Source organism: Venturia canescens, chromosome 3, assembly GCF_019457755.1.
Source record: "Venturia canescens isolate UGA chromosome 3, ASM1945775v1, whole genome shotgun sequence".
Lineage (NCBI taxonomy): Eukaryota > Metazoa > Arthropoda > Insecta > Hymenoptera > Ichneumonidae > Venturia > Venturia canescens.
In genome coordinates this window covers 7,406,823-7,421,427 of record NC_057423.1, presented here as the reverse complement: position 1 = coordinate 7,421,427, position 14,605 = coordinate 7,406,823, and the positions used below count along the sequence as shown (strand labels likewise).

At 43.0% G+C, this 14,605-nt stretch overlaps 2 protein-coding genes and 1 long non-coding RNA gene across 3 annotated transcripts; 2 read left to right on the top strand and 1 right to left on the bottom strand.

Annotated features, from left to right (window-relative positions):
• The first annotated feature begins 261 nt into the window (after nt 1-261).
• LOC122408073 (transcription elongation factor SPT6-like) lies at nt 262-10,858 on the top strand. The gene is made up of 11 exons (XM_043414618.1): nt 262-524; nt 789-879; nt 1,434-1,630; nt 1,699-1,818; nt 2,332-2,498; nt 2,585-2,834; nt 3,103-6,260; nt 6,466-6,982; nt 7,135-7,345; nt 7,418-7,769; nt 7,902-10,858. Exons 1-11 carry the CDS (start codon nt 483-485, stop codon nt 10,186-10,188), a joined length of 7,392 nt encoding a protein of 2,463 aa, XP_043270553.1. The 5' UTR covers nt 262-482; the 3' UTR covers nt 10,189-10,858.
• Nucleotides 1,623-2,172, bottom strand: LOC122408082 (uncharacterized). The gene is made up of 2 exons (XR_006260359.1): nt 1,902-2,172; nt 1,623-1,810 (listed from the first exon to the last, which is right to left on the bottom strand). It is a non-coding gene; the product is annotated as an uncharacterized lncRNA (long non-coding RNA).
• A 392-nt stretch (nt 10,859-11,250) lies between the features above and the next one.
• Nucleotides 11,251-14,603, top strand: Ate1 (arginyltransferase 1). Its single transcript, XM_043415079.1, has 8 exons — nt 11,251-11,515; nt 11,781-11,907; nt 12,178-12,311; nt 12,504-12,934; nt 13,026-13,181; nt 13,575-13,747; nt 13,838-14,099; nt 14,327-14,603. The coding sequence occupies exons 1-8, from the start codon at nt 11,425-11,427 to the stop codon at nt 14,465-14,467; spliced, it is 1,515 nt and encodes a 504-aa protein (XP_043271014.1). The 5' UTR covers nt 11,251-11,424; the 3' UTR covers nt 14,468-14,603.
• The last annotated feature ends 2 nt before the right edge of the window (nt 14,604-14,605 follow it).

Here is a 14,605-nt window from a genome sequence, read left to right as displayed (position 1 = left end):
TTGCGTCCGTCGTCACCTCACAGTCGCTTGCCGCTCCGCGCTGTTGCCAACACTACGCAATCCGTTTGGTCGCTCCTTGGTCGCTCCCGTCGTCCGCGGCTCGGGAAACGCGATTGCATAGTCGCGTCGCTCAACTCTCCCCACCATTCCCGACTTCCGCTACGGAGGCCAGCGTGAGCTCTCCCCACCATTTTCGCCGATCCAGCCAACCCGGCCAAGAGCATAGCGAACGGCCACCAATGTAAACACTTTCAACGTGACCATACGCGCCTTGATACGCGCACTCCGCGCACTGAAATATAAAGTTTAGTGTGTACGTACACGGCGTACGCGTGCACGCTTTTCCGCTAATCGGAGTGAGCGCGCGCAGTAGATTAACCGCCGAAACGTGAATGGATCTTGCATCGACGAAGTTATTTACGAGTCGATGAAACAAAAGGGATTTTTGTACTCGAGCAATAGGTGATTTTTATTCTTTCGAAATGGCAGATTTTTTGGATGCTGAAGCTGAAGAGAGTAGTGAGGTTAGTCTGTGTTTTTTTTTTTAAAACCACGCTTTGTTATTTTCTTAGAATGTTTACATTTTTTTGATCAGCCCATTCTTTTCTACAACCTCCGCGGAATTCGTGCTCTTTTTATATCGTAAAATAATTAAACTTGCCTTAAATCATGACGCTTCAATGTTTCTTCTCGAAAAATCATCGTTCCTTTCTTAAGAATACCAAAATCCGAAAACGATTTTTCGTCATTCTTTTGAAGATGGAAAATTTTTCTTTTCTTTGCTTTAGAGTGAACAAGAAGTGAACCATGATGAGAAGAAAGCGAAAAAAAGGGCCAAGAGAATGAAAGAGAGTGATGAGGAAGAAGAGGATGAAGAAGGTTTGTAAACTTTTTCTTGTCAATTTATTTGATAAATTCTCACAAACATAACATTAATGAATGAGTTATTAAGGATGACGAATTGTTTATTTAAAAAATCTATTGCTTTTTGAGTTCATACTTTTTCCTGATGAGAAACAGTTTCAAGTTCCCATAAATCGAAGATGAAAAAGAATTTGGTATCGTTATGAATATCAGTTGACATATACAATATGCTTGATGTCAAAGCAATTATATTTTAATAAATTAATCTATATAATTGAGTCACAAGATCAAATTCAGATTCTGAATTTCCAATTTTTTCCAAGAAGAACTCTAAAAACTTAGTTCTAAGATTTACACAATAACTTAGTTTTTAACCATAAAACCTAGACACGTTTGATATTTGGAAAAAGTGTGTCGAGCATGTTCAAAAACTCACTACCTACTGTGTCTATATACTTTTCAGTTAGCATCCTCTTACTTTTTCAACTGATAGATCACACGAATGGACTTTTCAACTGAACTTCATTTTTTAGTAACGTTTTTTATCTTTTGTTAATATTACTGAATAGATGAGGAAGCTATGTTGCAAGAAGAACTGAAGGATCTGATCAATGACGAGTCATCTGGGGAGAGCGAAAGTGAAGGAAGCGAACATTCTGGCGGAAGTAAAAAGAGAAAGAAAAGTCAAAGCCCCGATTTCGATGATAGGTTAGAAGACGACGACTATGATCTTATAGAGGAAAATCTTGGAATCACGGTTCAGAGGGTGAGTTGACTTTATTTATTTCCTGTGATTGTTTTCCATGCCATTATAGAAGAAATTTGTTTGTTCAGAAAAAACGATTTAAACGCCTTCGAAGAGTCGAGGAACAAGATTCAGAAGAGGAGCAGGAACGTGAACCAGTAGAAGAAAGAGAGGCCATTGCGAATCAACTTTTCGACGGTTCTGGAGACGTAAGTTTTATTTTCATCACTTTTGGTACGCTTTTGCGTGCCGGTAGTGCGTCTCGTGATAATATTTTTTAAACAATTCTCACCTAAGATGGCTTCCGTTCGCTTGTGATCTTGTTCCGAAATCAAGTTGGAAGAACATTTTTTTCTTTCGATAGCAATGCCATTATGATATTCCTACTCCAAATTCCTCATTTTAAGCATTATTCATACGTAAAAAATTGAACTTTTTTTGAACTTCAATGACATAAAACTGGCATAAGATAAGTAAACTTGGAACGCGAGTGAAACCGAATACTCAATCGTGAAACGTCAAAGCTCGCTGAGACAAGCGTTATCTGTATTGAGTGATACTCGAGAACCGCAATGGCGGCGACCGATCGAATTTCGTGGCATTCTAAGATGTTCATTCGTGCATTTGATGATTCTAGAATGACATTGAGAGAAATTTTTTAATTCGACGTCTACATTTCTAAAAAGATAACATCGAAAATAGAAAAATTTCGTCAATTTCAGGAAGAGGACAGAAGAAGCGTAGTAAGTCATAGACCCGAGCCGGTGAATTTGCTTACCGAAGCGGATAGTGAAGCTGAAATTTCCGATGCGGATGATTTCATCGTTGACGATGACGGGAGACCCATCGCCGATAAACGTCGCAAGCGGAGAGCACAGTTGGAAGATGCGTACGTTGGATTTTCCGATTTTCATTTTCATTCTCTATTTTCAAATATCGCGAGACTGAGTTGCTTCAATTTTATCTGATTCTCAGTTCGTTGCGAGAAGCCCAAGAAATCTTTGGAATCGACTTCGATTATGAGGAGTTCGATAAATATGGAGAAGAAGCGGATGTCGAGGAGGATGAAGACGATGAGTATGTCGACGACGATCTTCTTGAGGGCGAAAAAACACAACGAGTTCTGAAGAAAAGACGGACGAAGAGGAGCACGAGAAAAAGTATATTTGAGATTTACGAACCTAGTGAACTCAAACGTGGTCATTTTACGGATATTGACAACGAGGTAATATTTCGATAATTAAACGTTTCAAGTTTTGGGATTAAATTCCTCATATACTCAATGGTTTTCATACCAATCCTCTTTCGATTAGATATTAATTATTTATTAAAATCGACGATAGAATTTCAAGCATATTTGGAATGGTGAAAAGTAGAGTTGAAGTTCATAGAATGAATAATGAACGAGAGGAAATTTTCTGTAAAAGGTTCCTGTTATTTTTATATCTCAATATCATTGATATATTGACTACGATCTGTTTTTCTCCCTACAGATTCGGACCGCTGATATACCCGAGCGAATGCAGCTTCGTTCGGTTCCTATAACTTCTGTGCCCGAAGGTTCCGACGAATTGAGTCTCGAGGCAGATTGGATATACAAATACGCGTTTTGTCGTCCGAGTATTTCGGTGCAAGATGCTCACCTGAGCGTAGAAGCGAAAGAGCGTGCTCGGAAAGGGCCTCAGGCAGTTGGGAAGATAAAAAAAGCTTTGGACTTTATGCGGAATCAAAATTTCGAAGTGCCATTTATATCGTTTTACAGAAAGGAATACGTGAATCCTGAATTGAATATAAACGACTTGTGGAAAATTTACAAGTGGGACGCAAAATGGTGCCAATTGAGCGAGCGAAAAAACAATCTCATCGCGCTGTTTGAGAAAATGCGGAGTTACCAGTTGGACGAAATCATGAAAAATCCGGACGTTCCGTTGCCCGAGGGTATTCGGGTAATCAGAGAAGAAGACATCGATCGTTTGAGAAGCGTGGAGACGAGTGAAGAGCTCAACGATGTCCATCACCATTTCATGCTCTATTACAGCCACGAAATTCCAAAAATGCAAGCGGAAATCCGCCGAAAATGGGCAGAAGCGAGACGAGCCGCGAAGTTGGCAGCGGCCCGTCAACGGAGAATCGAAGCCGGTGAGCTTAGCAACGACGACGACGACGACGACGAGATCGAAATCGCCGAAAATATGGAACACGAAAACGAGGAATTTTTGAAACAGGCTTCGAGAACCGGACCTTACGCGATTTGTAGGCGTGCCGGGCTCGATGGCTTCGCCCAAAAGTTTGGTCTAACACCGGAGCAGTACGGCGAACATCTTCGCGACAATTATCAGCGTCACGAAATAGAACAAGATCCCATCGAACCGTCGACCGTAGCGTTCGATTATTTGGGAGAGAAAATTAAAACCGTCGAGGAAACGCTCGAGGCAGTTCGTCTCATGGTAGCGATTCAACTCGCCCGTGAGCCTCTCGTGCGAAAATGTGTTCGCGAAGTTTACATGGAGCGGGCTAAAATCACGGTGCGTCCAACAAAGAAGGGCATCAAAGAGATTGATGAGAACCACGCGATTTACACGATGAAATATCTCAAGGACAAACCCGTTAATCAACTCGTCGGTGACGATTATCTCAAGCTCGTCAACGCCGAGACAGAGAAACTCATCACACTCACATTAAGTGACACCGTTGAAGGCACACTAGGCAGCGATTCCCTGCTCGCCGAGATGAAGCAGCTCTACCATCGAGACGAATTCAGCAAAAACGTTCAAGATTGGAATGCCCTAAGAGCCGAAAGCGTTCGTATCGCTTACGAGCGGATGCTCATACCCGATTTCAAGAAAGAACTTCATGCCCATCTCATGGCAGAAGCCAAAGAATTTGTTCTACGCTCTTGTGCCCGAAAAATGTACAACTGGATTAAAGTCGCACCGTACACCTGCAGCTTTGGAAAATCTTCATCAAAGTCGGCTCCAGAGCCGGCACAAAATGAAGAAGAGCAATGGGACGATCCCGAGGAGAATCCGGCTGAGAAAACAACGAACGGCGAAGAGCGTCAGTTCGAAGACGACGAAGAGTGGAAAACGGACAAAGGCCTGAGGGTCATGGGACTCGCTTACGTTCCTGATTATTCGCAAGCCGCTTTCGCTTGCATTATTTCCCCGGACGGTGAATGTACCGATTACCTGCGTTTACCGCATCTCATGAAGCGTAAAAACAGCCCCCGGGAGGAAGAGAGAACGTTCAAGGAAGCGGATTTGCTCGCAGTCAAGCATTTCATCGCCACGAAGAAGCCTCACGTTGTCGCGATCGGCGGAGAATCCCGAGAAGCGACGATGCTCCGGGACGATTTGAATGAGTGCATCGCTGCGTTGGTCCAAGAGTCACAGTTTCCGGAAATCCAAGTTGAAATCTGCGAGAATGAACTCGCTAAAATTTATGGAAACAGTAATCGTGGAATTCAAGAATTTCGCGATTACCCGGAGATTCTTCGACAAGCAATTTCGGTCGCGCGCCGCCTCCAGGATCCCCTGATCGAATTCTCACAACTTTGCGGCATCGACGACGAGATTCTTTGCCTCAATTATCACAAGTATGAAGACCAAATACCGAAAGAAGAACTTTTGGAAAGTATTCAACTGGAATTCGTGAATCGAGTCAACGAGGTCGGGGTCGATCTTAATCGCGCATTGCAACACGAAAACACCGCGAATCTTGTGCAGTTCGTTTGCGGGTTAGGGCCCCGAAAAGCTCACGCTCTGCTCAAGCTCCTCAAACAGTCGAACAAGCGGATTGAGAATCGCACGCAACTCGTAACCGTTGCTCACATGGGACCGAAAGTTTTTATAAACAGCGCAGGCTTCATTAAAATCGACACAGCTAGTCTGGGCGACAGCACCGACACTTACGTCGAAGTACTCGACAGTACTAGAGTGCACCCGGAGACTTACGAGTGGGCGAGAAAAATGGCGGTTGACGCTGTCGAGTACGACGATGACAACGAGGAGGCCAATCCTGCGGATGCTCTTCACGAAATATTCGAATCCCCCGACAGACTCAAGGATCTCGATCTCGACGCATTTGCAGAAGAACTCGAACGACAGGGATTTGGCAATAAAAGTGTAACTCTTTACGATATCAGGGCCGAGTTGAATTGCAGGTACAAGGATCTGCGAGCCCCTTACGAGCCTCCAGGTCCTGAGAAACTCTTCAATATTCTCACCAAAGAAACTCCCGAGAGCTTTTACATCGGGAAATTAGTATTAGCGAAAGTCACTTCGATGAACCGACGAAAACCCGAAGGCGAACAACTCGACCAAGCAAATCCGGTGCGCGACGATAAAAGCGGACTCTGGCAATGTCCGTTTTGCTTGAAAAATGATTTTCCTGAACTTTCTGAAGTTTGGAATCATTTCGATGCCGCTACCTGCCCCGGCAGAGCCATTGGAGTGCGATTGCGTCTCGATAACTCCGTGTCCGGGTACATTCACGTGAGAAATATATCTGACAAGCACGTGGCCAATCCTGAGGACCGAGTTCGCCCTGGACAGGCGATTCACTGTCGCGTTATCAAAATTGACGTTGAACGCTTCAGCGTTGAATGTTCCAGTAAAAGCAGCGATCTTCTTGACAAAAATCACGAGTGGAGGTGAGAAAAAAGATAAAAATGAGTTTTTCTTGTTTTTTTCTAATAGTCCACAGTCATTTTTACTTCTAATTAACTAACAATCGGACAATTTTCAATGGAAACTCTGCAAAAATTATCTCTGTAAACAGGAAAAGAACATTTTCAATGTAAATGTTCTGAAAGAAATTAGCAGAACCGATGAAAATAAAAATGTTTGTATTTGCAGACCTCAACGAGATTCACACTTCGACACAGATGCGGAAGAAAAGGATTTGCAAGCAGAGGCCGAGGCGAAAAAGAATAAGCAACGGCAAGCCTACATTAAGCGCGTCATCGTCCACTCGGCATTTCACAATGTCAGTTACGCGGAAGCGGCTAAAATTCTGGAACCGATGAAACAGGGTGAAGCAATAGTGAGGCCGAGCAGCAAAGGGAACGATCATTTGACTGTTACGTGGAAAGTCACCGATGATGTGCTCCATCACATCGACGTCATAGAAGCCGATAAAAAGTTCGCTTTTTCATTGGGAAAACGACTTTTCATCGATAAGGAAGAGTTTGAAGATTTGGACGAAATTTTAGCGAGACATGTCAATCCCATGGCTGCGTATGCCTCCGAACTACTCGAGTGTCATTATTATAAACGCAACGTTGACGGCATTGAAGAAAAAGCCAACGAAATGATGAAGGAACAGAAGAAGGAAAACCCGGCTCGTATCCCGTGCATTCTCTCTGCTTCAAAGGTGAAAATTCGTCTCATTGAATCACGATCGAATTTCTTCTTCAATATAAATGAATAATTTTGCTGATCGGTTATTGATTTGAGCGACTGTTTCCTCCACAATTTTTTATTCGTTTCTCCCATGACGATTCTAACACTAGTCGACTTTTCCAGAAATATCCAGGCAAATTTTTGCTTTCGTACTTGCCCCGAGAACGATGCGTCCATGAGTATATTTCCGTATCGCCGGAAGGAGTGCGTTACAGAGGTCGTACATTTGCGAGAGTTGGCGAGCTGTTCAGTTGGTTCAGGAAACATTTCAGGGATCCCCGGCCTGTAGTCGAGCTGAAACCCGCGCCGTTTTACACTCCGAGTGCCCTTCCAGGTAAAATTAATTCCTCTACTGACGCTTCTACCTCGTTTTTCGCTGAAATCTCATCGGAAAATTGTCCCGCAGATACGAATGAAAATTCGAACGACGACGATTTGAATCATCACACCCTCTCGATGATGTCGGACGAAACGCCGTACAGCTTCGAGCTCCGAACACCAAGAACCACCGGTGGATCACAATACGGCAGTAATCCGAGCACACCGTACACTCCGACAGCCAAGACTCCTTACATGACGCCTGTGTCTTGCAACACACCTTACCAAAGCCAGCAAACGCCAGGATACGATCCTGGCAACAAAGATGGAGAATTCTTACGTCCTGGGGTGCCACCCAGCGTCGCCGGATGGGGTCGACGCTCCGCGACACCGTCACGAAACCAGTCCGAAGGCGATTTTTACAACTGGAAGCGTGCACCGTGAGTGATTAAATCCATAAAATACCGATTTGGTCATGAAAATTGATGAATCAATTTCGTCCTGAAAAAATCTGGTGTACGTTCAAGTTGTAATTTTTAGTTATAATTTTATGTACTTTTCACTCATTTCAGAAACGGGACATCTTCCGACGACAGTTCACAAGGCCGCGGTGGACGTGGCTGGGGGCGCGGTGGGCACGGTGGTAGAGGAGGGCGAGGCGGACGCGGTGGTCGAGGTGGACGAGGGCGCGGTGGAAATTCGAATTTCAATAGTCCTCACGGCAATTTCTCCAGCTCGACGCCAATGGGAAGCAGCACTCCGTTGTGGGACGAGCCCGACAGCGGAGATGGCTCCGGTTCGAGGGAAAATTCGTCGTTCAAACGGGGACATTCTTCGAGCGTTCCTGCGGTAGGAAGTGACACGCCTCTGTGGGATGAGAGTGAGAGCTGGGACGACGATGACGGAGGAGTAGCGGTGACACTGCCCTCGACGAAGCAGCGAAACGATACGCAAAATTTGTCGTCAGGAAATAAAACGCCATTGTGGGACGCGAGTGAAAGTTGGGACGATCCGGACGAAGCGGCTCCGCAACCGGCAGCCGGTGCTTTCGCCTCAAATGGTCTTCGTACCGATCCTCGTCCGGGGACGAACACTTCGGTCACAGTGGGAAATCGATCTCCGCTGTGGGATGCGAGTGAAAGTTGGGATGAACCGGAGGAACCGACGGCCGCGGCTCCGCACAGAATCCAACCGCAATCCGCAGTTGGTGCTCGTCCCACAGGCAGCCGCACTCCTCTGTATACCTCGGAGGAAAGCTGGGACGATGAAGGACCAGTCGCCGTAGCTCCGAAAACCGCACTGCCGGCGGAGACGCGAAATAATTCTAATTCACAACCGTCTTCGGGAAGAAACTCTTTCAAGGATTCCAATACAGGCACTCGCCCAATCGGCAGTCGCACCCCGCTGTACGCACCGGAAGAAAGTTGGGACGATGAGGAACCAGCCGCACCTACTACGCAGACCGTAACACCGACGCAGCCACGAAATAATTCGTATTCCCAACCCTCGACGAGAAACTACCCTGCCAGTAATCCGAGGGCAACGGCAGCATCGAGTCCTCGTCCCCTGGGGAGCCGCACTCCTCTTTACACTCCGGAAGAAAGCTGGGACGATGAGGAACCGGTGGCAGTAACCCCGCGAAACATAACGCCGACCCAGTCACAAAACAATTCTTATTCCCAACCACCCGGGCGGAAAGAATCTTTTACCAATCCAAAATCAGGCACTTTCGTGGCTGGCGGTCGTCCGATCGGCAGTCGCACTCCTCTTTACACTCCGGAAGAAAGTTGGGACGACGAAGAACCGGTTGCGGCAGCTCCGAAAATTGTAACACCGACGCAGCCACGAAATAATTCTTTTTCGCAAGTGTCAACGAGAAAAGATCCAAGAGCGAACGCCGCATCGAGTGTTCGTCCAACCGGAAGTCGCACTCCTCTATACACACCGGAAGAAAGCTGGGACGACGAGGATTCGGCTCCGGTGATCCCAAAAATAATAACACCTTCGAGCTCTCAGGATAATGCACGATCGGAATCTTCGTCGAGAGGAAACTCCTTCAATGCTCCAAAGGCACCGAGTGCTCGTCCAATCGGAAGTCGCACGCCGTTGTACACACCTGACGAGAGCTGGGACGACGAGGATCCGATCCCACCGACTCCACGAATCGTCATACCAACTCGTTACAAAAATGAGTTGAGTAACTCAAGCGCAACATCGAGTCCCCGCCCGATTGGAAGTCAAACTCCTTTGTACGCACCGGAAGAGAGTTGGGACGAGGACGAAGCAGGCGAGCCACCAAAGCCACCGTCTCCGAAATCCTCGTACGCTCTTCCTCCTACGAACATCATTTCTCGTGCGGATATTCGTCCCGCAGGGAGTAAAACGCCGCTCCACACACCCAGCGAAAGCTGGTCAGGCTCAGAATGTTCCTTCAGGACTTCTCCCCCCTCTTCACCTCGAGGATTCCCCCTACGTAACAGTTGGAATCGTGGTGGACGTGGAGGAAATCGCGGTGGTCGTGGAGGAGATCGGGGCGGACGTGGACGAGATCGCGGTGGACGTGGGGGTCGCGGAGGACGCGGTGATTTTAGAGGACGCAGCGATTATGGAGGACGCAACGATTTCAGCGGACGTGGCGATCGTCGAGGACGCAATGACCGCGGAGGACGCGATGATTACGGAGGAAGTGGTGGAGCCCGTCGAGGCCACGTTTACGCTCCACGACCAACGTATGATCGTCCTGACCGTAGTTTTAACAGCCAACCTCGCGACGAACCAATTCCTGCAACGCCAGCGAGTCCTCCACAAATCAATGCTAATCGTTCGCCTTTGTACGACGAAAGCGAGAGCTGGGATTGAATATTTACCAAAAATTATTTTGTTTGGAAAGTGCTGTTGAAGCCATTAACTGCTGCCATTAGTTTTTGGCGAAATGACCAAAGCGCGCGCAACTTGCCTTGTTTTGTTTTTTTTTTAATTTAAATCGCGCAATTTGCTGTTTTCTTTCTCCATGACGATTTGTATTGTGCAACTGGATCTGCAATCATTCCTAATAGTTTTTAGTTTTTATATCGTATAATTATAAAAAAAGAAAGATTATTTCTATTTGATTGTTAACTCTTGAATATTCTATACTAATCAGAGTCCAAAGATAATCTCAATCGAACGAATTTAAGAATTATCTAAATTTGAAATTTAATGATGTTGAATTAATCGACGCCATGAAATTTTAATACCGTGCACGCCGAATTTTTGCCTGGTACCATAACCTGATTCACCCTGTTCCTATTTTCTACGCATTTTGCGTATATCTACGCAGATATATAAATAAGATTACTTATACATAGATGAAATTATAACGATAGCTATTCCGGGATTATTCGGAAATGCAATATTTTTGACGTTTTTCCCCAATTTTTGACATTCGTTGTAAAATTAATGTCAATCGAACTATATGAAAATCTTTATGACTATTTTCAATATTTTATATTACTATGTGAAATTCATTAAAGATTTATTCGAAAATGCATTCATGTTGAGTTATTTTTTACGCCTTATCGGTTCACATCTGCGATTGAGTATGTCAAAATTCTTTGGATTAAATATTTCCTTATTGATAGATTTTTTCAATGCGCCACACGATTATCCAGAAGTTCTATTATTTTTTTTACATTTTGTGGATACAAATCTTTCGAATTCTACAGAATCAAAATTGAAAGTTTTTGTGCATGATTCACATTTTGATTATTACGATTTTGGAAAAACATTTTTTGATATTGTAATTTAGAGGATTTTGAGTTCGCGTTATGTTCAAGTAGAAGATGAATCGTTTGTTCTCAAATTGCTCGCGAGAGGGCAGGTGTTATTGACCAACAAAGTTCCAGGAGTTTCGTCATCTTTCATCATCTGTTGCTTCCTAGGGAATCTGAAACAAAGACTGATTCTCGCGATTTCCACGAATCGTAGTAGTAAACCCGAATGCTGAATAAGAGCTGAGCTCTTTTTCCTGGCGAAACGTGAGCTGATCCAAAACACAAACAGAAAGAGGATTTTTCGGAGATATTGGACGAATTATAGAGATATAACAAGAGGAACATGGACACATACAGCATCGTCGACTATTATGCGTACCAAACGCAGCGGGAGTGCGGTTATTGCAATAGACCAAACACCAATTGTAATCACGGTGAGCATCCTCTCCTCAATTTTTCATCTCCGTACTCTTATCCTTTGCAATCATAGTATTTTTGACCCTTCAACATATGGATGATGCAAGAAGTATGCAGTCGAAGGGTTAATTGTTAAAAACTTTATTTTTGCTTTCACATTGTTCATTATTACAAGCTCTCAATCATATTTCTTACTATTGAGAACTTTCTTGTTTTTTGATGACAGTATTATTTATTGTAACAAATCTCTGCTATTTTAATCACAGATTTTGTTGTCTCTAGGTATGTGGGCACAGCTTTTGTCGGTGCAGGATTATCAGAATTTGATTGATAGAGGATGGCGTCGAAGTGGATGTTACTGCTACAAGCCTACATTGGATAAAACCTGCTGTCCTATGTACACGATAAGGTTTTTCAATGCTTTGTTTATTTTCATGTTGTGGCTTTTGTCAAACGTTATTATCAGCTCACTAAAGTATTAAATGGGAATCCATTGGTTAGAGCATTCATGGAGATTTCCCCCTTTAAAAAGAAACAAATGGACTAAAAATGATTCGAAAAGATGTCTGATGTTTTACAAACTCTGACAACTGATGTTGTCAACTTTCCAGCATTAAATTTACTGTACGTTTTTGAATTCTTATTTTATTTATGAATAAAAATCATTGTTCATTTGCAGATGCGAGGCTCTTGATTTCAAAATAACTAAATCTCAAAAGAAAATCCTCAAGAGAATGGGCAAGTTCTTAAGGAACGAACTGCCTTTAGATAAAATAACCAATGATTCTATTATAGATACACCCGATAACATAGGTAATTATTCTTAAAATACGATCAATTTTTTTACTAGTTGAGAATAAAAAGTGAACGTAGTTCTACAGTAGTTTTTCGGATTTTGAGATAAAATACGAATTTGTTAAGTTTCAAATGTAAATAAAAGGAGATGAATGATTTTCAAATATCTAAAATTCAAACTTGCCTGACTCGAATTTCCTTCGATCGTAGATACAAACAACTTGGAAGCGAGAATTTTTGAGGACCATCGTTTGAGAGCAGAGGAAAACATTTCCCAAATGAAAGTGGAGAGTATGGAAGGCAAGATCGAGAATCGGTTGGGAATTTGTCAGGAAGAAGAGTTGTCCAATCAGTCGAGACAAGATTTGAGTACCCAGAAAGTCGATGTACCATTTTTGGAAAAAAAAAGCAGCACGACCCATGAAGAGAGTAGCACAGGACGTAAAACACTTCAAGATCCTAGCAAACCACCACCCAAAAAAGCGAAGCTTATGAGGGTGGAGAGAAAAAAAAAGAAACTTTTGGCACAGGGAAAATCCCCTGAAGACATTGATATTCTCTTCAAAAGTAACAAGCAAATTATTGTTAAGAGCGTGGAAGATTTGTACGATGAGATTCATGGTGGCGTTAAGAAGCTAGAGGTGAGACTGAGTTGCATAGTATTCGAATTTTTATTTTTTTTTTATCGAAAAACCTGTGTTTATATTCTTTTGTTCTTTTGCATTGTTACAGACAAAATTGGTGCGAGTCATGTCGGACGAGTTCCTCGAGACTCTCGATGTTAGTGCGAGCTTGTACAAAAAATATCAAATGGCAATTCACAAAAATGAACCTGAGGAGTGCAGTAAACAATTTTTTTTCAACTTCTTAGTCAAAAGCCCGTTACAAGTGAGCAGAATGTGCTTTAATATTCCAGGGCTTTCCACCTCAAGTAGCCAATATAGAGGGACGAATTCCGAGTCAGAAAAATATGTAGTCTTTCGATTAGGTTCTCGATGATTATTGAATTTAGAGAATGAGCTTAATTTATAGCGCGTACCACCGAAATCGTAGGATATGAAACAAAGTCCATATCATAAAATCAAGATAAATGAATGACTTTGAAACTCTTTCATTGAAAATTTATGTTCTACAAAATTAAATAAATGGACTTTTGCACAATCGATAATGAAAATAAATACTCAAGTAATAATAAATACTCATTTACTACTTTCTCACTCGAAATTCGATCCTGGACTTAAATTCATTTATTTATCATTAAAAAATATATTTTGCTTAAAGCCGTACAAGCCCGAAAACGGACCGCCCCAAGGATACGGGTCCTTTCACGAACAGTATTGGCTCGACGGTAAATTGATAGCTGTCGCGGTTATCGACGTTTTGCCAATTTCCGTTTCGAGCGTATACTTTTTTTACGATCCAGAATACTCGTTTTTGTCCCTTGGAACATTTAGGTAAGAATTTATCTCAACGAAACATTCTTCTCTCATTTTCTATCGATTAATAATGTTTTAATTATAAAAATTTGTTTGAAATATTTACAGTTCCCTTCGAGAGATTTGTCTGACGAGACAATTAAACAAATTGGCATCCGCGCTGAAATATTACTACATGGGATTCTACATTCATTCGAACGTGAAAATGCGTTACAAGGCAAAAATAAGACCTTCGAAATTGCTCTGTCCGGAGACTTACGTATGGTGCGATATTGATCGTTCGATTGCGAAGCTCGACAAGGAAAAATACAGCAGGCTAAACGAGGACATTGACGCGATCGACATCGACGGCATCGTGGATATTGAAAAAGTACAATAATCCAAAATCTTATTAAATTATGTGTCGTAGCTTGCATCGTTGAAAGGCACCGATAGTCCTTGTGATACCTTAAAATTTTAAAGACGTACGAGAATTTTTACTTGGGAGGAGAGTTTTACATTTTCAGTGTCATTTCTGCGATGCAAACTTCGACATCTTCGCCATACTCTTCTCATTATTTTTCCTTTGAGACATCCAACTTGATTTTGTTTTTGCAGGTAAAAATATTGAGTAGCAATGGAGTGATGAAGTACAGATCGTACGAGCATCGAAGCGAGGAAGAGGACGAGTCGGTGCGCGAATACGCGAAACTTGTGGGCATGAAGTGTGCTCAAAATATGATACTTTATCGCAAATAAGCGGAGGGTCATCTCAAAGTCGTTCTCCGGAAGAAGGATTATTGAAACATTGTAGCAGCCTGCGAGATTGTTTTTAAAGATTCTTTTCCTCACGTTGAGATAAATAGAATGACGAAAAAGAAGGGAATTGAAGAAAGC

Excerpts from the sequence above, each read along its gene's own strand:
- Ate1 (XM_043415079.1), top strand. The coding sequence starts at position 11,425 with ATGGACACATACAGCATCGTCGACTATTATGCGTACCAAACGCAGCGG. Across the intron at positions 11,516-11,780 it reads AAACACCAATTGTAATCACG|GTATGTGGGCACAGCTTTTG; the intron begins GTGAGCATCCTC and ends TGTTGTCTCTAG. Across the intron at positions 11,908-12,177 it reads TGTCCTATGTACACGATAAG|ATGCGAGGCTCTTGATTTCA; the intron begins GTTTTTCAATGC and ends GTTCATTTGCAG.
- LOC122408073 (XM_043414618.1), top strand. The coding sequence starts at position 483 with ATGGCAGATTTTTTGGATGCTGAAGCTGAAGAGAGTAGTGAG. Across the intron at positions 6,261-6,465 it reads GACAAAAATCACGAGTGGAG|ACCTCAACGAGATTCACACT; the intron begins GTGAGAAAAAAG and ends TTGTATTTGCAG. Across the intron at positions 7,346-7,417 it reads CACTCCGAGTGCCCTTCCAG|ATACGAATGAAAATTCGAAC; the intron begins GTAAAATTAATT and ends ATTGTCCCGCAG.